Below are 23316 nucleotides of genomic sequence, written 5' to 3' on the forward strand. Positions count from 1 at the left end.
CTACCCAGGTTGATGCGCCCACACTCCCTCACGGGGTTCTCTCACAGTGGGTCAGATGAACAGCTATGCCCAGTCATGAGAGGGAGCAATTAATGGCTGTGAATCAGTCCCAGCTTTCCATTCACACACACTGGGCTCTGACAGATGGCCCAGGTTATGTGCCCAGGAAAAAACCTGCAGTGCCAGCAAGAAGCCAGTGCCACAGGCCCTGATAGGGAGAAGCACATTTGATAATCATTTCAGCAAAATATTCAACTTTTAAAGATGCTCCCATATAGAAAGCCAACCCACACTTAGCAGGGGGGAGGCACTGATTCTGACCTCTCCCCCTAAGAAATAGTGCCAGCTCTCCAGTGTTTCCTTGACAGCCATCAGTGATTGATTTATGGGCCGAAGCTCTACTCCCCACTCTGTTCCGAGACCCACAATGGCTCTTATTTCTCCAAGAACCGGTTTGAGGGTTTAGGGAAAATAGTCAGTTTGGAGATAAGAGATTTATGACTGGAAGAGATCTTAAACATCATGTAGCCTAACCTCCACATTTTACAAGATGAGGAAACTGAAACCCAGAGAGGGAAAGCCATTTTTCCACTCCCTGCTATCTATCTGTCTGTCTGTCTAGGACCAAGAGCCAACCTATGACCCTATGATTCTGTTTAGGGCAATCTCACTGCCCAGAGCCCTAGGACAATATTATGGGGTAGCTCCTGAGTATATCTCATTCAGAGGGACATCAATGGATTACTATTAAGGAAAGCTAAAGGAAATGCAAAGTTTGAGAAGGAACTTTATTTTTCTGTCTAGGCTAAGAATGCTCATTCAGTGTGCTGGTGGCAAAGTCTTTAATCCTCGGTAAATCCCAGGAGAGGAGGAAGGCCATTAATGACCTTCTCTTTTAAGATGCCAGATGTAGTAAATGAAGATATTAAAAAGCCTGACTTGCCCTGTCACCCCTAAATAGTGTCGGGAACACAACTACTGCCCTCTTGATTGGTGTCCTATCCTGCGCCGAAAGGGTTGGAGCATAGGAGACAGAAGCCATCTTACCGAGACAAAGCTCACAAGGAGGGGCATGTCCTTTTTAGCCCATATTCTTCAGTCCCTCAAACAATTACTGAACATCAACTAAGGGCAAGGCATTGGGGATGCAAAGACAAAAAATGCCAACAATCCCTTTGCTTAAGAGGTTGGTCTTCTCCTAGAACTTCATAGCATCAACAGCTTTTCAAACTTGGCAAATTCTTGGTATTCGTAACCTGGCTGTATGTAACATTTCTCCAGTAATAATAATATGAAGCATTTAACAACAACAGCAAAGGTAACAGCAGCAGAATACAAACTCCTTGAGGGCAGCAACTGTTGCATTTCTGTCTTTGTTGCCCCAGGGGAATTAATAAATGGCAACAAGATGCAAATGAACCTTCATTCTTCTTCCAACCAGGCATAATTCCCAAAGTAATTCCAAAGCTTTCTCAACCAATTAATACAGTTTGAGCAGCCTGGTCCTATGAACCCAGATCCCTCCAATCCTGAAAACAAAACCAATAACCCTTCCATCCATCTACTGTGCCAAGTAATTTCAGTAATTTAAGGGTTAAATTACTGCCGCCTCTCTCCCTAATTTCACCACAAAACTTTTTCAAAGCCCAATTTCTCCTGAACACTTTACATTCTGATGGCACTGCTCTCTTCAGTGGGGAGAGAAGGGAAGAATTATTTATATAGCACTTCCTATGTTCCAGGAGCTGTGCTGAGCACTTTTAACAAATATTATCTCATCTGATCCTCTCAACGACCCTACAAAGTAGGTATTATTATCCCCATTTTACAGCTGAGGAAACTCAGGCAGACAGGTTAAGGCTCTGCTCAGAGTTGCACAGCTGGCCAAGTATCTGAGGCTGGATCTGAACTTTGGTCTTTCCGATGCCAGGACCATCTGTCCTCTCCACTGCAACAGCCCCAGACCTCAAACAGCTAACATTGTTTGGGGCGGGGGGAGGTGAAGGGCAGTGCCTCAAGATAATAAGCATGTAACTAAATATATGCATGACATATACAAAGTAAACTTTCAGGGGGTAGGACACTAGCAGCTGAGGAAGCAGGTGAAGTAAGTTTGTTCCAGGCATGGCTATGAAAAGCATTGGAGAAAGAGGCCATGGTTGTATATAAACAACTGGCTGTAGAGTACAGGAAGAGAGTAATAGATGCTAAAGTCCCAGACCCTCTTAATTCCAGAGCTTTCCCTCTCCTAAGCAGTTCTGATTTATCCTGTCTATAGCTTGTTTGTACAGTTGTTTGCTTCTTGTTTCCCCCATTAGACTGTGAGTTCCTTGAGGGCAAAGGACTACCTTTTTATGTATCCACCGAGCTTAGAATAGTGCTTTGCACATAGAGGTTATTTAACTGACTAAGCTCAGAAAGGTGTTGGGGGAGGGGGAAGCAGGTTGTGAAGGGCTTTAAAAACTAAGCAAGATTATATTTGATCCTTGAGACAAAATGGAGTCACTCGATTTTACTGAGCAGGAGTGACACGGCCAGAAACATACTTCAGGAAAATCATTGGCAGAGCTAGTCACCCCCAAGCACCAAATCCTATAGTGTTTTTCCAATCCACGTCCTCTGCACACAGCCCTCACCACTACCGAAAACACCCACCCTCTCCATCCAAGAAAAGGTCTCCTTCCCCAGGTGCTCAATTGGCCTCTTTGCCAGCCCCTCCCCTCCACTAACAAAATACACAAATTCCCCAAGGGTCTGACAAAGGTGAGATTGTCTTTCCTCCATACTCTCTCCCTGATAGTTAAGGAGACTACTATTCTCAGGGATTTAAGTTATCACCTCTCCTCAGATGATCAGCCCTGTGACCTGGGTCTCTTACAACTGCAAATTTCCTAAACTGAAGGGATCTAAGGAGACAATCTCTCAGTTCCCTCTCTGCTCTAATATTCCATGAACATCTACGGCTTGAGTCCCAATTCTATTGAAAACTTCATCCCTAAATCCTAATACCATAGTTTCAGCTTCCTGCTTAACATCTCCACCAGAATGTTCTACCTAAGCCCACACATCCAGAAACAAACTACATCATCTTTCCCTCTTCTTCCTGACTCTCCTATTTATAGCAAAGGCATGGCCATAGTCCCAATCCCTAGGTTGCAAAAGTAGCATCAGGAGGATGGAAAAGACTGGGAAAGGAAAGAGTCAATCAGTAACCTGTCACCAATCCGTTAGTTCTCCATATGATCACGTCTTGAATCCATCCCTTCCTTTCTTCTTTCTTTTTAAATGAAAGGCTTTTAATTTGCATGAACACATGCTACCAGCTAAAGCTGCTTAGTTTACAGGACATTTAAATGAATTAATTTTCTAATATGAAGTACCACAAATTCTCAGTATGTTCTCGGTCACACTATGTTGCTCCTTCTCTCACTTCCTCTTACATGCCGTCTGTGAGTTAGCTCTACGCCTTTGGTTCTAAATTCCTTTTTTTCCCCCTTTACCTTATTTCATAAAAGGAGCTCCAATTTACTCTGTATTCTTCATACTTGCCAATTTTTACTCCATTGCAATGTTCTATTACATTAAGGAAAGAAAAGTCAGTTGACCAGTCTGCCTTTTGCAGAACACTGAGGTTCTTTCCAGTTTTTGTTGTTTGCAAATACATGTAAGGCCACTATGAACATTTTTAAACCTATAGCTATTTATGCTTATTTTGAATAATAATTTCAACATATTCTCCCAATAACAGAATTATTGGTTCCAAAAGTCTAATTTTTTTATTTTACTGTGTACTTCCAAGATTGTTCTTCAAAGAGTCTGAAGTTTGCAATTCCACTAGCAGTGAATGAGTGAATACACTTGTTCCTCTGCTGTCTCAACAGCATTGTATTTCATTTCCTTTAATTACGTTTGTCACTTTGACATCTACCTCTTTCCTTTCCATTCTCCTGTCATTGCCTTGGCTCAGGATCTTCCCTCAGACTACGTTTTCCCAAAGCAACCCTATGATCATGTCACGTCCCTACCACCTGCTCCCCTTCTGCCTTCAATGACCCCCACTTCCTACTGCACAAATATCAAACTGCTAAGTCTGTCATCCAATAGCCCCTGTAATCTATTCACAAATGACCTTTCCAATTTTATCCCCTATACACACCCTTATTTTAAGGCACCCAGTGTATAAAACACTGAGCCTGGAGACAGGAAGACCTGGGTTCAAATCTGGCCATAGACATTTACTAGCTGTGTGGCCCTGAGCAAGTCACTTAACCTGTTTGCCTCAGTTTCCACTTTTGTAAAATGGGGGTAATAAAAGTGCCTCACTGAAGATAATAATTATCAAAGCACTTAGCCCAGTGCCCAATACATGGTAATTACTCTGTAAATCTTACCTATTATTATCAAGTCACACTGGACTATTCTACTAACACATCCTTTGCTCCTACCATGTGCACTACAGGGGATACCTCATCTTGACCTAATAAAATCCTTTCTATCCTTCAAGGTCCAACTTAAATGTCACCTCTTCATTGTCTGACTCCCTCCAGACAGATCTCTGAATACTCACCCATTTACATTACACTTTACTTCCTAAGATTTTTAAGTATAGTATAGTGGAAATAGTGCTGGAGTTGGGAGGATTAACACCATGACTCCACTACTCTGAATTCTGTGGCAATGGGAAAGTCATTTCAGCTCCATAAACTTCAGTTTCCTCACCTCTAAACTGGGGGTCCCAGGGATGATACTTACATTCTCTCTACCTCACAGGATAGCACAGCTGAGACACCAGCCCAAATCCTTTGATTCTAAATCTTGCGTTCCTTCCACCACAACAAACTAGTAAGTAGCCAGTAACCACACTGCCCCACATATCTTCAAAAGGGGCATCTTTATTCAGGCCCTGAACTGTCCATGGGTTCAGTCTTCCCCTCCTCTCTTCCAGCCTTCTTATACAGAGAACTTAAATCTAACATGGCCACTAACAGAGGCTGGTCCAGTAGCTCAAACAAGGCCCTTACCCTCTTCCACAGCCACAGACACAGACTACTGGCCCTTTTCAGGAGCCCTTTCCAACAAAGGCAGCAGCTAACACACTGGTTGTATCTGCCAAAAGAGAGTTCTCCAAACCATAGGGAATACTCCCCAAAGGACAAAAGCTTTATCAGTCCATTTCTGAAAGGGATAGAGAGCGTCACACCAGGAACAGGAAAACCAAGAGGGTTTAGAGCAACAGAGACAAGGCTACCTATCAGGAGCTTCAGTATGAACTTCTCCAGGAGGAAAAAAAAAAGATTTTACACTAAACAGGAGGCTGTTTAAAGTTTATGGAAAGAGTTGAGAGAGCTTCAGGCCTGCAAAATAGCTAAAATATCCTCAATTTGCATATTGTTAAATTTGCTAAATTTGTTACAATTTGTTGAAGTCCTGGCCAGTGTTCTGGAGCACAGGGGGTAAGGTGTCCTGAAAAAAACTGCAGATGCAGAGAGTAAGCCTCCATGAATGTCCCCTGAACAGGCCTCCCCTTGACTGTACCAGAACTCCACCAGAAGCTTACTGCCTCAAGAATAAAACACAAACTGTTTGGCATTCAATTGTCCTTCCAATGGGATTTCAGTCTATACCTTTGCAGGCTCTCCTCTCACGCTTGACACTCCAGCAAACTGAACCACTGCTTTCCCTGGTTTCCTCTACTACTCCCACTCCCCTGCCTTCACAAAGACTGTCCCCCATCCCTAGAATGCTTTCCACTTCTGACCTCTGCCTCTTGGAACCCCTCCCTCTCTCCCTTACAGGATCAATGTGAGTGCCACCCCCACACTCCAGATGAAGCCTGTCCATACTGATGGGTAATTATACTGCATTCCTCCAACAAAATGTTAAACAGAATCTTCTCCAGGGCAAGGATTGTCTCACTCCAATCAACCAATCAATGCTGAGCACAATGTCTGCCTGCAACACAGTAGGTGATTAATAAATGCTTGATTGCTTGGGAGAGATTGGCAAGTTACTACAGTCAATAGAAATTGAGTGTTTTGATAGATTTTTGTAGGAAAAGTTCTTTTTCTACCGCAGGAAACAACAAGACAATGGTCCTGAAAATCGTGCATCCAGTCTTTCTCCCTTTCCAATCCAACTTTGCACAGATCCTGGGTCCTTGACCAAGACCTTCAATCATTCTCTTGAACTCTGGATCTGAAAAGAGCCTGACCCATATTGGAGCAGGAGTCACCTCCTTGGCTAAGAGTCACCTAAAAATCTCTAATAAAGGGGCAGCTAGATGGCGCAGTAGATAGAGCACTGGTCCCGAAGTCAGGAGGACCTGGGTTCAAATCTGGCCTCAGACCAAACACTTGACACTTACTAGCTGTGTGACCCTGGGCAAGTCACTTAACCCCAATTACCTAAAAATTTAAAAAATCATCTCTAATAAAAAAGAAAATGCAAAACATTCCTTCTTTCCATAGCTTTAAGACTTAAGTGTTTCCTTATAGACAACCTAACCCTGCCTCAGGAACTTCAGGTCATCATCCTATCGTCCTGGTCTCCAGCTCTCTCAACATCCCTTCCATATTCTCCTGCTTATTTACAGGGTTACAGATTCAGAGGAGTAAGGGACCTAGTTACAGAGGAGAAAACTGTGCCCCAGAAAGTTAGGAGACTTACTCAGGGTAGTAAGAGATAGAAAGAGGACTGGAACTCAGACCTTCTGACTCCAAAAGTCAGTCCCCTTTTCGCTATACCATGCTGCCTCCTCAACATCCTGCTTTAAATGTGATGTCCTTAGAACCAAATTTCACAGGGCAGTGTAATGGCTGCCAGTCAGAGGATTTGAGCCCCAAATCCCCATCACTTAGTATACCTCTGTGATCGTGGGAAAATCACAACTTCTGAGACACGGTTTCCTTCTCTAAAATAAGGGCATTATACAAGACAACCTCCAAGTTTCTTACTAGCTCTAAATCTATGATTGTACGAAATCCAACAGCCACAAGAGATGATGAAAGGATCTAGTTGCTGTAGACATTTATCAGAGCTACCAGCCCTTTCACAATGCCCATGGCCATCGGATGCAACTGAAGAAGAGTCCCTAGAGAATTTATTTCTTTGGTTCCCAAGGAACAGGGTTGACTATTAAGATTCAAAAATGGGATCCCTAATAAACAAGCAGCCACACACATCAGCCAAGATGGAAAAGCTTATTCTACCACTATGACTGGAGGCTTTTCTATCTGCCTGCCCCTGGAATATTCCAGTCCTGGAGGGCACTTCAAAAGACAATCTCTGGACAGTGCAGAAACCTGTAGCACAAGCGTCTGTTCAGACGGGAAGCAGGAAGCTGTCACAGGACAGGGATGAATCAAAATAGCTGAGCAGCCGGGCTGGGCAGCACCACCAGGAGAAGCAGGTTTGCAGAGCAGCAGGACAGAGCTGCCCCCTGCACGGCCAGGTCTGCTCTCCTAAATGTCCAGAAGCAAGAAAATGGAGGTGAGGTAGACCTGGGGGGGAAGCTCACCAGATGACACATAGGTCCCCTTCTTTCCAGCTCTTTGAACCTGCAGCAGCAGCCCCAAAACTCACCCAAACCCATGAGCTGCCTCTCTGCCTTCCAAGGCTTCTCCTGTGCCTCTTATTCCAATGTCTGAATAACCACACATAAGAAAATAGTTCCCAGGGAGACATCTCTAGTTTCATTTGTTGATCGTAATTACCAAGCCGCCATCTGGAGGGAGGTTTTGTGAATAACGTCACAATTGCCAAGATCAAGCTCCATGCTATCCCAGCGCCTGGGTACACTCACTACTTTCACCCAATGTTTTTGTCTTTTAAATAAAGGGCAGACCCCCACCTCCAGCTCTGCAAAGGGTAAATGAAAGAAGGGAAACTATGAAATGTGTGTGATTGACCTCGAGACTTTAAGAACACCTTACTTAAGCTATCATCACATCATCCTTCTTCCAGACAGACCACTTTAGCTCAGTGTGGATTCAATTTAAATCAAATCTATTTAAATCAAGACTCAAATCACTGATTAGGATACCCCATTGAAATTACCAACACCAAAGACTAATATCATTAGTGTTATCCAAATAATACTATTTGTATAGTACCAAATTATCCAAAATTTGGATACCAGAAGTGAATATTCTTGTTTTAAATATTAGCATATAATAGAAGATATAGATGTATATATACACATAAATACACACACACACACACACACACACACATATATACACACACACACTCTGTGCTTGCTCTTTGAAGGTCTTCTTAAACGTGAGTCTTTAATGCTCAGGATCCAGCCCTGGATCTGGAGTCAGGAAGACTTTAGCTGAAATTCCACAGACACTATCTTTCTACCTAATCCTGAATCAGTTTCAAATCTCTCTTAATCTCAGTTTCCCGTGTGTCCAAAGGAAATAAGCCTAGCAGTTACCTCACAGGGTTGTTGAGAGAATCGAATGAGAATGTACAGAAACAGCTTTGCAAACCTTAAAGAAAACATGAGTTTTTATTTTTGCAACTCAAACAAATGACAATCAAAGCTTTCATTCTTGTAGAAGGCATATCAGACACATTAAAGGAAAATTTTGCTTTTGTCTCCTCTGATTATATCCAAAAAGTAAATGACAGTTCAGTTTATTTAGCAAAGCTAAGTTCTGGTAGCATCCTTCCTCCCATCCATCAATGTGGCTGACCCTGGGCTTTCAAAGGCTACACACGTAGACCTTATTTTTCAGTAGTCTATTAAAGCTGGAAGGGCTTATGATTATGTATCTGTTTTTGAGGACCAACACCATAGCTAACCCTTTGGAAAGGGTCCATGACCATAGGAGGATTCAGATTATTAGAGGTGGGAAAGAGGCAATGTAGCAGAGGGAAGCAATGTGTTTACTGTTCAGTCCTTTCAGTGTCCAACTCTTTGTGACCCCATTTAGGGTTTTCTTGGCAAAGATACTAGAGCGGTTTGCCATTTCCTTCTCCAGATCATTTTTTTCTCCAATCATTTTTTTATTACTGTATTTTTAGTTTTCAACATTCACTTCCATAAGCTTTTGAGTTTTAAATTTTCTCCCCCTCCCTCCCCAAGATGGCATGCAATCTGATATGGGCTTTACATATACATTCCTATTAAACATATTTTCACATTAGTCATGTTGTAAAGAAGAATTAGAACCAACGGGAGGAACCACAAGAAAGAAGAAACAAAACCAAACAGAAGAGGGAAAAAAAAAGAGCAAACCTGCATTCAAACTCCATAGTTCTTTCTATGGATGTGGATAATATTTTTCATCATGGAACTTTTGGAGATGTCTTAGATCCTTGCATTGCTGAGAAGGGCTAAGTCTATCAAAGTTAATCGTCGCACAGTGTGGCTGTTACTATGTACAATATTGTCCTGGTTCTGCTTACTTCACTCAGCATCAGTCCCTACAAGTCTTTCCAGGTACCAGTTCATTTTACAGATGAGGAAATTAAGGCAAACAGAGTTAAGTGACTTGCCCAGGGTCACATTGCTAGGAAATGTCTGAAGCCAAATTTGAACTCAGGAAGACGAGTCTTCCTGATATCAGGCCCAGTACGCTGTGCACCATGGCACCACCTAGCTGCCCCTACTGTAGTGGAAATTTTGCCATAGCTATTGAGTCTGAGGGTTCAAATCTTGCAACTGATATGACCAGTGTGACCTTAGACAAGTCACCTAAGCCTCCCTGGACCCCAGTGTTTTCACTGATATAATAGTAAGGGTGTTAGGAACTTCTGAGGCTCCTTCTAGGTCTAAATCTATGAGTCAATGAGATCATCTAGTCAATGACTCCCTATGAGATCATTAGTCTTGTCTTATAAGTAGGGAAACTGAGGCCAAGATCAGGGAAGTGACTGGTCCATGGTCATTCAGCTAATGGGTGGCGGTCCAGATACTCAAACCCAAACCTTGTGACTCTAAGACTAAAACTCCAGTCAGCCTCTTGGGTTAGTCACCAGATGAATTATTTCAGCCACAGCCACTCATTAAACTGTAGCTGGTAGTCTGAATCAATGGAAGAAGCATCTACCCTCATGCCTGAATCCTAAGTAAGTAAAGAGAGTACCTGTTAAGTCACCAGTAGAGAAACCATATTCCATTCAACAAGTCAAATATACTCATTGAGAATATTATTCCTGAATCAGAAAAGAAACCATGCAAAACCACAATATTAACAACTTTCTTCATATGAAAACCAATCTTATGTACCTAATTGTCTTTCATATAAAATAATTTTCTAAAATATGAAAACATTTTCAAATTTAACTACTTTATTGGTAAACGTGAAATGCAGTTTTGTTTTTATTTCAAATTAAAACTCCTTTCTTTGGCAAGGGCAACACTGGACGATAATACAGCAACCTCACCCTTCTCTTTTGTTCCTCCTGGTGATTCATAAATTTTAAAAGAATGAGGCATGCTTTCCTTCATCCTCAATTCCTAAACAATTTCTCAATTTAGAATGATTTAATTCAGAGAAGAAAACATTCATTCTGCAACAGTTATGACTGTTTATAATTGGATGATCATTTTAATAGTTCCTGATTAATCCAAGGACTTAAGTGAGCTGACATCTACCAGGTCACTGATAGGACCTTCTTTATAACTTAATTAAAAAATATATTTCTTGTGATTCACCCAGGCCTAAAGTGTGTCATTTTACTGTAGTTGGAATCATGCTATGTTCCTATCAAAGACAACTTTTTTTTTTCTGATAGTTAATATTTGACCCTGGTAATCATCTCTGAGAATAATGGCAAGAAGAGATTGCATAGCCTGTGATCAAACCGAAACCTTCCAAAGGAAATGTCAATCAGAAGACAATCCCCACCCCAACTTACCAGTGAGCTAAAAGTATAGTTGGATTTTAGACATGCCAATAGGTTTGCCATTGTTGTTAGGAGAAAAGATAAAGGAGACTGAAAACATGTGGAGGAGGTGGGGCAGTGAATCCAAAACAACATGTAGAGAGACCCAGGGGACAAAGAATTCAGCCATAAATCCAGAGACAGTACTCCTTCCTGCTCCTCCCCCTGGTTCACATAAGCTCCATGAGGCAGGAACTAGTTTACTGATCTGTATCCTCAGAACTTAGCACTCTCCATTGCACATTTTTGTTGCTGTTCAGTCATTTCAGTCGTGCCCAACTCTTCATGACCCCATTTGGGATTTCCTTGGCAAAGATACTACAGTGGTTTGCCATTTCCTTCTCCAGTTCATTTACAAATGATGAAACTGAAGCAAACAGAAGTGACTTGCCCAGGGTCATACAGCTAGTAAGTGTCTGAGGCCGGATTTGCATGCACAAAAATGAGTCTTCCTGATTCTAGGCCTGGAGCTTGCCTAACTGCATCGCATATAGTAGGTACCTTAAAGGTTCTTGTTGAACTGAATTGGAAAGGAATTTAAAAATCATCTTCTTCAACCTCCTTATTTATAGATGAGAAAATTTAGGCCCGGAGAGGTCAGCTGACTTGGAATTAGATGCCCTCATATTCTTCTATCACACCCTATGCCAGAGAGAATGTTTGTTGAATTAATTGATAAATAAACAAGCTGAGGAAAAACACACTTTGAAATCCTATAAGATCAAGAATCCTCCACTGACATCCTCCTCTGATTCCTGGTTACATAGTAGAGATAATCTGTGCCAGCAGAGTACAACTCTCAAGCAATTAGGTGGTAAAGTGCAAAAAGCGTCAGACCTGGTATCGGAAAGTCCCCACTTTAAACTTGACCTCAGATACTTGCTAGCTGTGAAAAGTCACTTTACCTTTTTTTTTTTCACCTCCATTTATTCATCTGTAAAATGTAGAAAATAATAGCATCTATCTCTCATAGTTGCTATGAGGATAAAATGAGATAATATTTATAAGGCATTCTGCAAACCTTCAAGAACTATAAAAATCACTATCATCATCATCATTGTTTAAAACTTTTAGCCCAGTCCTGGGTAGAGTCTGTGATACAAGGACCACCCTTCAGCTAAGTACTGACAGGTGTCTCACCAGCCAGGCCATTGGGTGAAGTCCAAGGCTAAGAGGAAAGGCCTACAATAGCCATTATGGATGTGGTTAAATACTAGCAGCAGAAAGAGAAATCAAGAGAAACTTCTAGAATAGGAAGAAATGGCTTGATCAAGGAAAACTCAATGACCGAAAACCCCCTCAACTCTGCTTGGAGGAGAGGGAGGGTATCAGGCAAGGGTCTGGCAGCCATCACTACCATCAGGTTCAACTTGGCCCCTAGGGGTAGAATTCTAACTCATCATGGGGAGCTTTCACCTCAGAAAGCTAAACAGAGCAGTGAACAGAGCTCTGGCCTTGGGGTCAAGAAGACCTGAGTTCAAATCCAGCCTCAGACACTTAACACTTACTAGCTGTGTGACCCTGGGCAAGTCACTTAACCTCGATTGTCTCATCAAAAAAAAAAAAAAAAGAAAAGAAAAGAAAAAAAGAAAAGAAAAGCAAGCTGAACAGAAAAAAAGATGACCCTCAGTTCCTTTTGCTGCTACATTGGCATCTATCTCCTACTCGTCTGAAGTTAAATAACTAGGACGGAGTCTCCGTTAAGAAAAGTTGACCAAACACTTTTTTCTTGGTCTCTATTTACAAAGAGGTGGCCCCTTCCTCCTTTCTTTGGAGATGGTGACTAATAGAGTCCCTGGTGGAAGTGGGAATATCCAGAAAAGGCTTTGACATAAATGCCACTTCCTCTCCTCCCCCCACCCCCAAATCAATAAAACTACTTTTTTTTTTTAAAAAACAAAGGCAAATCAGAATGAAGACTTCACAGCTGGGAAGTATGGAACCTCAAAAGCAGAAGTAACACAGATTAGGGGAGCCATGTGTTCCAACCTGCCTTCAATGACAGAAGACCAGGGAACAAGCTTCATTTATCAAGGTTTCTTCATTTTGGAAAGGACGGTGGTCTGGGAACAAACGGATAGGAGAGGCTTGGACACTCAGAGGCTTCGTGGTAGCTCCTCTTTCTCACCTGTAGGAGAGGGGGTTGGAGCCTCAGAGCGGAGGAGGTTCCTGAATATCCCTGGATTTGGGAAAATCAGAGTTTTGAGGGCCAATAACCCAGATTTACAGGGCCTGACCTGGAAAGCTTTCAGGAACTATCAGTCTTCTTCTGACACCCCCGACCATCCCCCCACATCCAGCGCTTACAGCACATGTCTCGGAGACAACCACGACCTGCCTCTATCTATCTGGCTCTTTCTCCATCATACCACTAGCTTGGGTATGAAAATGTCACCACAGACAGAGTAATAACTGACATACCGATATATACACAGCCGAAGTAAAGGGAATGGGGAGGGAGGGACATTTGAAAAAAAAAGATTGTTCCTTGCACTCTTTCAGTTCAAACATTTATACTGGGTGCCTGTTACGGACAAAGTGGCACTCCAGATTCAGCACGAGGGCAGAAACAGAGACGGGAGATCCAGGGTAGGAAAACGTGGCGAAGTAGGAGATGCCTAGACATCCTTCCTGCCATCTGGAGCCTTTTCCTGGTCCCCTGACTCTAGCACCTTCCTTTTCAGTTTGGCCCACCCTGGTCTTTCCAGAAGGCCTAGCAGTCACCTGTTCTCTTTCAGAATCCACCTGGTGATCTCATCAGCTCCCACGGATTTATTTACCATTTCTATACTCGTGATTCTCAAAATCTATTTTTCCTGTCCCAATCTCGCATCTCTAACTGCTTCTCAGACATCTCAAACTGGACATCCAGTAGACATTTTAAACTCATTCTGTCCAAAACAGAGCTAATTATCTTTCCCAAACCCTTCCATACTCCTACCTTCCCTGTTACTGTTGAGGACAACATCATCCTCCCAGGCTTGCAACCTAGGAGTCCATGCTGGATTCCTCACTATCTCACCGCCATACCCAAGCTGTTGCTAAGGCTGTCAATTTCACTTTTGCAACATCTCTCAAATATGCCCCCTTCTCTCCTCTGACACTGCCCCCACCCTGGTGCAGACCCTCATCCCCTCACACCTGGATTACTGCAATAGCTGCTGGTCAGTTTGCCTGCCTCAAGTCTCTCCCCACTCCAGTCCATCCTCCATTCAGACACCAAAGTGATCTATTCATGCACATGTCATTCTCCTACTCAGTAAACTCCAATGGCTTCCTATCACCTCCAGAATCAAATATGAAGTCCTCTGTTCAATGTTCAAAGTCCTTTAAAACCTATTCCCCTCCAACCTTTCCAGTCTCCTTACACCTTACTCTTCAACCCATACTTTTCCATCCAGCGACACTGGCCTCCTGGCTGTTTCACGGAAACAAGACCTTCCATCTCTCATCTCTGGGCTTTTTCTCTGGTTATCCCCCATGCAGAGAAGACGCTCCCTCCTCATCTTTACCTACTGACCTCCTCGGCTTCCTTTAAGTCCCAACTGAAATCCCACCTTTTACAGGAAGCCTTCCCCAAACCCTCTTAAAATTCCAGTTCCTTCCCTCTGTTATTTCCTATTTTCCTGTACAGACAGTTTGTTTATATGTATTTTGTTTGCATGTTGCCACCCCCACTAGCTCCTTGAGGGCAGGGACTTTTGCCTCTTTTTATACCCCCAAAGCTTAGCATGGTCACTGGCACACAGTAGGCACTTAATAAATGTTTATTTATTGAGTGATGCAAGATGATCCCCAGAGAAGTATTCAACCCCAGCAACAAAAAGCAGGCTTCTGCCATACAGGACATCTGGAACTACTAGTAACATCAAAAGCCTATGAGAAAAGTTCAGCTGTACCTTAAGAACAAGTCAGAAAGGCGGTGCGGGATGGCTAAATGATTCTTTCAGCACTCAGCCCAGCAGTCACAGATCTAGTCAGATCTAGATCCTTCCGGAACAATGGAGATCTGGGACAAGTCTACTAAGATCTCAAGGTTTTTTTTTCCCATGACTCTTTCCTCATTCTAATATTCCAGGTAATACTACCAAGTACCAGAACTCTTTGGGGGCAAAACACCAAAATGGTATGGTGTCTATTCATCTCTTAGGATGATTGACAGCCTGCAAAGTCAGGAGAACTATCTGGCTGGTAAGGATGCTCGAACTGTATAAACCTCTCACAATGATCATGCTCCTCAGATGATGTCCGACAACCTGACCTTTAGACAGTAAGGGCTGTGTAAGCTTCAGCACTTCCCAATCAGCATCACCAGGTCTTCTCTCTTGATTTTCAAAAATATCAAGGGCAGGGGCAGCTAGGTGGCACAGTGGACAGAGCACCAGCCCTGGAGTTAGGAGGACCTGAGTTAAAAACCAATCTCAGAACCATACTACAGCATGCATCTATAGGGAGAAACGTAATTTTCTAAGGAATAAACTGCAACAGAAAATGACTTTAAGGAAAAAAAACAAACAAAAATATCAAAGGCAGAAGGCAAAAATGCCCTGATCCCCTAAGAAGATCAATGGAATCAGCTTTCAACAAGGATACTGAACAATAATAAACATCAAAAATGTCCTTCCCTCCAATCCTGGCAGAACTGGGGGACTATGGGTGGTACTGTCAGATACATGCAGCCACGGGAACACATATCACATGCTGTCAGCCTCAGCTGTCGTGCTGGTCAGTTTCACTGAACTGATTTCCTTCCTCACCTCACTTCTATTTATTCTTTGTTACAAAGGATAACTCCTTTGGAAAGGGAAGGAGGAAGGATACAGTCAGAAACGAAAGTGACAGAAAAACAATGGATAGAAATAAAAATTTCAAAGAAAAAAAGAAAAATATATCCATAAACATGCACAAAACACATACATATACACACACCAATAAAGTAATACTCTCTCAGTCAAGGTCTAGAACCATACTACAGCACGCATCTATAGGGAGAAACATAATTTTCTAAGGAATAGCTTTTTTTTTTTTCCTTAAAGTCATTTAGTTTTTAAAGAGTCAAATCTACCAGGGAAATCCAATCAGTTTTGCCAATTAAATCAAGCCCAACAACCTTTGATATACACAAGACTAGATGTTCCAGTTTGACTCACTGTGGTATTGATATGAAGACAGAAGCCTAAAAATAATTACCTCTCATTCACAATATCTGGGTCATTGAAGTCATTCTAAGCATGGGGAAATAACCTAGAGTTAGCACATTGTGTTGATCAGAAATCTTGGTACTACATACCCAGGATGTGACTGAGGGATGTCACTTACCTGTCATATGACATGCATTATTCTGCCTCTATAAAATAACACCTCTTCTTCTTAGGTTCTACCTCCTATAATCCTTTGCTTCTTTAAAAGCTCACTTAACCTCCTACACGAAGCCTTTCTTGATCAGCCCCACTGCTAGCACCTCCCTCCAAAATCATCTTGCATTATTTTGTATACATTTTGAAATTACTTATCTGCGTACATGCTGTCTCTGTCAATAAACTGTAAGCTTCCTGAAAGGCAGGGAATAACTTCATTTTTGTCCATATATCCCTTGAATATGACATATAGTAGAGGCTTAATAAATGTCTGATAAGTGAACAACTGAAAATAAGGCAATGTGTGAGTCTTTTTAAAGAGTGGACTTACATAAACATGGTTTCTGAAATATTTCTAAGATTACCCAATCACACTCTTAAAAGTGCTTTTGGGTCCTATGTCAGAGATCTTCTGTTGGGGGGACTCTTTTGGGTAAGATCTCATCTTCCACACCAAGCAGGCTCCACAGTAGCAATGACTGCCTGACTGGACCGTCTCCCTTTCTGCTGGCTACCAGTGACTTTAATATGTGTCAGAGCCTGGTGTGAAGTGTGTTCAACCTACCTGAAAATTCTATTCAATTAACATTTATATGCCCTGTGGCTAAGGCCATATGGGGTCTGTGAGGACATTTCTCCAAAAACACTGCCTACAATCTGAGTAACTAAAATCGTAACCTTCATTAGGATACTCTTTCTCCCTCTCTCTCTCTCTGTCTCTCTCTCCCCTCTCTCATTTTTCAGATGTTGCCAAGAGACGGGAAATACAAAAGCATATCTTCGCACAGCCATTCCAACAACAGTTGAATAAACATGCAACCCGATACCTAACATCTGGTATTTCATCACTCCAAGTACCTTATTCACGTTCAAATATATTTAATACCAGGGAAACTTTAGAGGGACCAATGTCTTGATCAAGGCATTAACTTACTCTCAACCTGTCTGGATAAAAGCAGTCACAAACAGTAATCTCTAATCTTCAACCAGATGGAAATAACTATGTTTTTAAAAGAAATGGCCATCTAACTCTTGTCAAATCCCAGATCAACAAGATAGGGTGCCCACCACCATCCACTCCAAATAAAAGAGCCTTGTGGAAGGGGCTGGATTTGAGTAATTAATCAAAACCTTTGTGAATGGCTTAAAAAACCAGCTTACTAACATATGTAAAATATTATAGCAGATGCTAAATCTAAGCTAAGTGCTAAGATGGCCATTTTTTTCCTTGAATGTTTTAGATTAAGGAGGGGAATTGTGGATTTTTGTGTGTTTTTTTTTTCTTTTTTTCATTTTGGTAAGTTTACCTGCCTGGAAGCTTCTTGGTTGATGCAAAAATAACTATCCATAATTAAGTTCTATTAATAAACTATGTCACTTTCTTGGGACAGTTTTTTTAAGAGTTATAAAATTAAAAGCCAATTAGAAATATAATGTGGTTAGTTTCTTTTATGATACTCTCTAGATAGCAGTAAAAGTCACAGAAATATGCATGGATATTAGGGGACTCTTCATAGGAACAACAACAAATAGTTTTCTGAATGAATCCCCTTTATATTTGTGGAACTGATGCATCAAAGGGAGGGCAATGACCTGTAACATATGTCCGATATCTATAGGCTAGCCATGAGTGCCAGTAGAATTCCCGAAGCCCTCATTCCTCTACTCTTTCAGAACTCCACTCCTGCCCAGAAGGCAGGGCAAGCACAGGCAAGCACAGGCAAGCAAAGCCTTCTACCAAGAAGAGAATTCACAGGAATCACTATGAAAAAAAAACCAATGTTTGGAAACAAGCAACAGATATGAAGGTCATGATGCTCTCCAGGGGTCATTATTTTCCATTCTCTGAATTAAAATTCTAAAGTATCCACCACTCTGGGCTTTAGAGAACATGGGTCAGAGAAATCTAGGTGGTTTGAGTGTCAGTCATCATGGTGGAGACCTCAACCACAACCACAGACCACTCAGGCCTTCCTGCCCTCCTTCTACCACCACTTCCCAGGAGCAAGTGTACATCGCAGTAATATCTTATCTTTAGAGGTAGAGCTCAAATCATTTCATTTGTTTTTCAAAATCACTGAGAAGTAAGGAGGAAGTCAAATGATTCTCAACGTGATAGATGAGGAAACTGTGGCATAAAATGGGTGAGAAGAGGCCAAGAATAGGTCTTCTCTCTCTTAACTCCCCAGGCTCATTTCACTTTCATAGGAACAGGAACGTGGGAGAAAATGTGTGCTAACAGGGAAATAAAGAAACACAGAATGTCAGAGCTGAAAGGGCCTTCTGTAAATCATACATTTTAATCGTCTCCTTTTAGACAGTAAGAAACTGAGGATTAAAGAGGGGGAATGGGGACACTAACACAGATCTCTAAGCCTAGCACCTTTTCCATTTATACCCTATAGCCCTGGCTCCTGCCTGTGCCCACTCCCCCAATACTTTAGGCAACAGAATTCTAAGCAGGTTCTTTTTCACCTGAATATTAATCCCCTAGAAGGTTACACCTCATCAGGTATGCAGAAATACACAGGGGTGCACACAATAAGCCCAATTAGAAAAAACTGCATATAATTAAGGGAGATTCTGCCATGACTGGCTTCTTTCAAAATTCATCACTACCTGATGCGCCCATCTGCTCAACAGGCTCCTGAGTGAAATGTGGGATCAATCAGCGGGTCCAGGAAAAGTTCAACATTGTTTAACAAAACAAAATAAGTTTAGTGTATCTTTCAAGCTGCATGAATGAAAACAAACTTAGAGGCTTCATAATATGAACTATTTATATGAAGGGATAATTGATCACATTAATTCTCTCTAGTTCTGAAAAGAAACCAAAAATGTAATTTCCCACCCCCCTCCCACCCACCCAATACAATCTGTATCAAAAAGCACAAATCAAAGTCTAAATATCTTCAGTTGTCTAAGGCTGGAAGGTCTTGGGGGGGATCTTTATTCCACTTAGCCTTTTCTAGGTACAAACTTTTAAGTTTCTTTCCCTACGCAAAGGCCTGAGTTCAAATCCAGCCAAGGATACGTAATAACTGTGTGACATTAAGTTCAAAATCACTAATCACTACCCGTAACCTACATGCAAGGTTAACTGTGAGGATAAAATGACACAATATTTGTAAAAGTGCTTGGGATGAACATTAGGAGAATTTTTATTGGAATGGCAACAGTTTTCTGGATCGAAAGAACCATAAAAATGTGAGCTATTATCATTGTTAATATTATCTGTGACTTTGTTTTTAAAATATTTTTATATATTTCAATATAATTGATTTCCTTTTGAAATCACATATATCTCTATACATATCTGACTATTTTAATTAAATGAAATTTAAAAGTTTTTTGCATAAACAAAACCAAATGCAGCAAAAATTAGAAGAGAAACAGGAAATGGGGGGGTGCTTGCAGCAAATTTCTCTAATGAAGGTCTCATTTCTAAAGTATATAGACAACTGAGTCAGATTTACATTTTGGAATGGAATGGAAATACACCAATTGCCTGATTGTTATTCTCCAACTAGTAAATGGTTAGAGTATATGAACAGGCAGTTTTCAGAGGAAGAAATTCAAGCTATCAAGAGCCATATGCAAAAGTGCTGTAAATTACTAACAATTAGAGAAATGCAAATAAAAACAACTTTAAAGTACTACCTCATAGCCATCAGACTGGCTAAGTTAACAAAGAAAAATAATGTTGGAAATAAATAAATGTGAGAAAACAAGTACTATAATGCACTGCTGGCGGAATTATAAACTAGTCCAAACATTCTGAAAAGCAGTTTGACTATGTTTAAAAGACTGTTAAACCGTGCATACCCTTTGACCCAGCAATAACACTACTAGGCCTATATCACAAAGAGATCAAGAAAAAAGGGAAAGGACTCATATGCAAAAAAATATTTTTTTTTTATGTTGACAAAGAATTGAAAACTGAGGGGTGCCTATCAATTAGAAAATGGCTGAACAAGTTGTAGCTTATGATCATATTGGAATACTGTTGTGCCGTAAGAAATGATGACAGGAAAAAAAAACGATGACAGGGATGGTCTCAGAAAAACTTGGGAACACTTATATGAACTGATGTAAATTGAAGTGAGCAGAACCAAGAGCCTAATTTATACAAGAAAAATATTGTAAAGAGAATCAACTTTGATCAACACAATGACTAATCACAACTCCAAAGGACTCATATAAAACATGCTATCCACCTCCAAATAGTGAGCTGATGGACTCAAGAGTGCAGAATAAAGCATATTTTCTTTTTTTTCTTTTTCTTTCTTTCATTTTTTTTATAAAGTCAATGCGGGAATTTGTTTTGCATGACATAATAAGTCTTATTTTTCTTGATTTATCAATGGATAGAAGACGACAAGGAAGGAAGGAGAGAAAATAAAATTGAATTTTTTAAAAACGTCTATGGGGGCAGTTAGGTGGCGCAGTGGATAGAGTACCGGCCGTGAAGTCAGGAGGACCTGAGTTCAAATGTGGCCTCAGACCAAACACTTGACACTTACTAGCTGTGTGACCCTGGGCAAGTCACTCAACCCCAACTGCAAAAAAATAAAATAAATAAAAATGTCTATGCATCTTCTTCTATGCACTCAAAAACATTTTTCAAAGAAGTAACTCTCAGACTTCACCAAATTGCCAAAGGGATCCATGACGTGCAGAGATTAAAAATGTCTGCCCTTTGTGAGCCTTGTGGGATATATACCCCAATTTAAATATCACCTAGAAGAAAAAACAATGAAGACAGAAGGACTGGTCATAGGATCATTCTCATTAGATGATGTAACCAGTTTTCTGCAAGAAATACATTGGGCACTCAGGAACAGGCTGAGAAAGGGGGGAAAAGGCACTGTACAGCTCAGACTAGAACTCCTACCTGAAGCCTACCAGAGTCTCTGCACAACTGGGAGAATCCTCAGAGGCCATCCATCTCTTGCAACTCATCAGCAACTCCTCAACAACACTCAGGACACATGGCCATTGACCTTCTTACGGAAGACTTCCAGTGACAAGAACCCACTCTTTCTCAACATATCCCACTCCACTTTGGGATAAAAAAGAACTTTTTGCCAAAAACCGAACCAAAACATCTACCTCTGTGCAATCTCCCTTTGCTGCTCCTAGTTCTGCTGTCCGAGGCCTAGTGAAACAAATTTAATCCCTCACTGACATGACAGTCTTTGAAATGCTTCAAGGCACCAACTGGGTCTTTGGGAACCTGTCCTTGGGGACACAGGGAGTAATTCAGATAGCTCACCCACTCGCTCCCAGACCCAAGGGAACAAGCCAAGGTCCAATGACAGACTCCTAGGACCCAGAGGAAACTGAAAAGGGAAGGATCCATAAGAAGAATCTATTTCCCAGACTCTCACAAACAGAACTAGAACCAAGGTCAACCTCTGAAGGACACCAGGGGTGCCCTAGAAAATCCTGCTTAGGCTCTCAATAACCTTGGGCTCTGCACCCTGCGGCAGTCCCAGCAATGGCTCACTGGTCCTGTCAGCATGAGAAGGGGCCTCCTTTCAATCCTGCCAGTTCCCTCGCCTACTAACCACTCATTCCTCCTTGGAAGGTAGCATGTTATAGTAGCAAAAGCATTGAATTTGGGGTCAAAACACTTGAGCTAAAGATCCAGTTCTAACTGAATCACGTAACTTCAGGTAATTCCCTTTACTTACCTCTGTCATCCTCAGTTTCCTCATCCATTAAAAAAAAAAAAAGAATTAAAACTACTACTTACCTCAAAGGGTTGTGGGAATCAAAGAAAAGTACACGTGAAAAGAACTGTTTAACCACCACAGGCTACCCACATGAAAGTTATTACTGTTACCGAAGTAGGGGCAAAGAGGGAAGACAGAAGAAGCAATAGTTATCTCTGTTCATTCTCTTATAACTTGGTGATTGGGGAAGGTTAGGTATAAGTCAAAGAAGATGGTAGCTGTCCTTACAGTTGTCCTCAGGCAGCACCTGGGCACCTAGCAGGCATCAACTGCAGTTGTCCATCTGTTCTGAGCTGATGGGGAGTTGGGATTCCAGGGTGCCACCAGACATTCCCAGACATGGAATACATTTTTTCTGGCTCATGATCTCAGGACCACCCCCTAAAGGTTCTTAATGTTGTCCCGTCCTCTGCCATTAATGACCAAGATTTTGACTCAGGGCAAAGGGAAAGGTAACCACACTTCAAGTAGCTTCACCCTCCTCAGATACGTGTGATCTCATGTAAGTGGAGAATCTCAAGATTTGGGGGATTGTTTTATTTCACTGGAAAAGGGGTATGAATATAGATCAATTCTGATTTTTAAAAATGGGCCATATTATCAAACATATAAAACTTGTAGCTATAACTGGTAAATGGATGAAATCCTCTTTTCATGGAGCTGGGGTAAAGCCTATGGATGGGGAATACTACATGTTGTCAGAAGAGGTTTGTCAATTGATTTTACTTAACTTTTTTTCTTTGTTAAAAACAAACAGGGGATAGTGGGAAAAGGAGAGTAAAAGGGAGGAGATCCAATCATGAGATAAACCATGTTTCTCCTTCCCTCGGTTGACGGATATAAAGTGCTGATGAGTGCTCCCAGAGACACCCAGGAAATGGCAGCCCACTTGGGGGAACTGGTGCTGGGAATGTTTCCTACTTGATTTAACCCTTGCCTTTTATATTAAAGTAAACCCCCTTTTGCCTTCTCCAAAAAGGCATAAATAATATATAGGCTTCTGTGCATGCACGCTCACATACACACAAACACACACACATATACAGGGATGAAGAGAAAGGAAAAGTGTCAATGAGCTTCAAAAATTTTTGCTCTTAGTGCTATCAGAGAAGACTTTTAGATCAAAGAATAACAAGGGAGGAACAATGTACCAGAGCAGAAATAGCACAGGCTAAATCTCATATTTGAGGGAGGGCAGGGAAGAATAAGACAGAAGATCTTGCCATCTCCTTCTAATAGGCTTAAACCTCAAGAGATTTTTTTTTTAATTCTCTTCTTTCCTGACATTGCACCTGTTCTGCAGCCTAGCTTTAAGGAAACCT

General features: G+C 41.5%; 1 protein-coding gene across 6 annotated transcripts in view; it reads right to left on the reverse strand.

Annotated features, from left to right (window-relative positions):
* The window catches only part of TEAD1 (TEA domain transcription factor 1), a 313180-nt gene that overhangs the window by 187517 nt on the left and 102347 nt on the right, over window positions 1-23316 (reverse strand). The window contains exon 1 of one of the 6 annotated variants that reach the window (XM_027852535.1): window positions 16219-16235. The exons of the other annotated variants lie outside the window; for them this stretch is intronic. Coding sequence (XP_027708336.1) covers window positions 16219-16225 — 7 coding nt within the window. The 5' untranslated portion in view covers window positions 16226-16235. Of the gene's footprint in view, window positions 1-16218; window positions 16236-23316 lie in introns of those variants that run through there. 6 annotated transcript variants of the gene reach the window in all.

This window comes from Vombatus ursinus, unplaced genomic scaffold (assembly GCF_900497805.2).
Source record: "Vombatus ursinus unplaced genomic scaffold, bare-nosed wombat genome assembly UNPS02009770.1, whole genome shotgun sequence".
Taxonomy (NCBI): Eukaryota; Metazoa; Chordata; class Mammalia; order Diprotodontia; family Vombatidae; genus Vombatus; species Vombatus ursinus.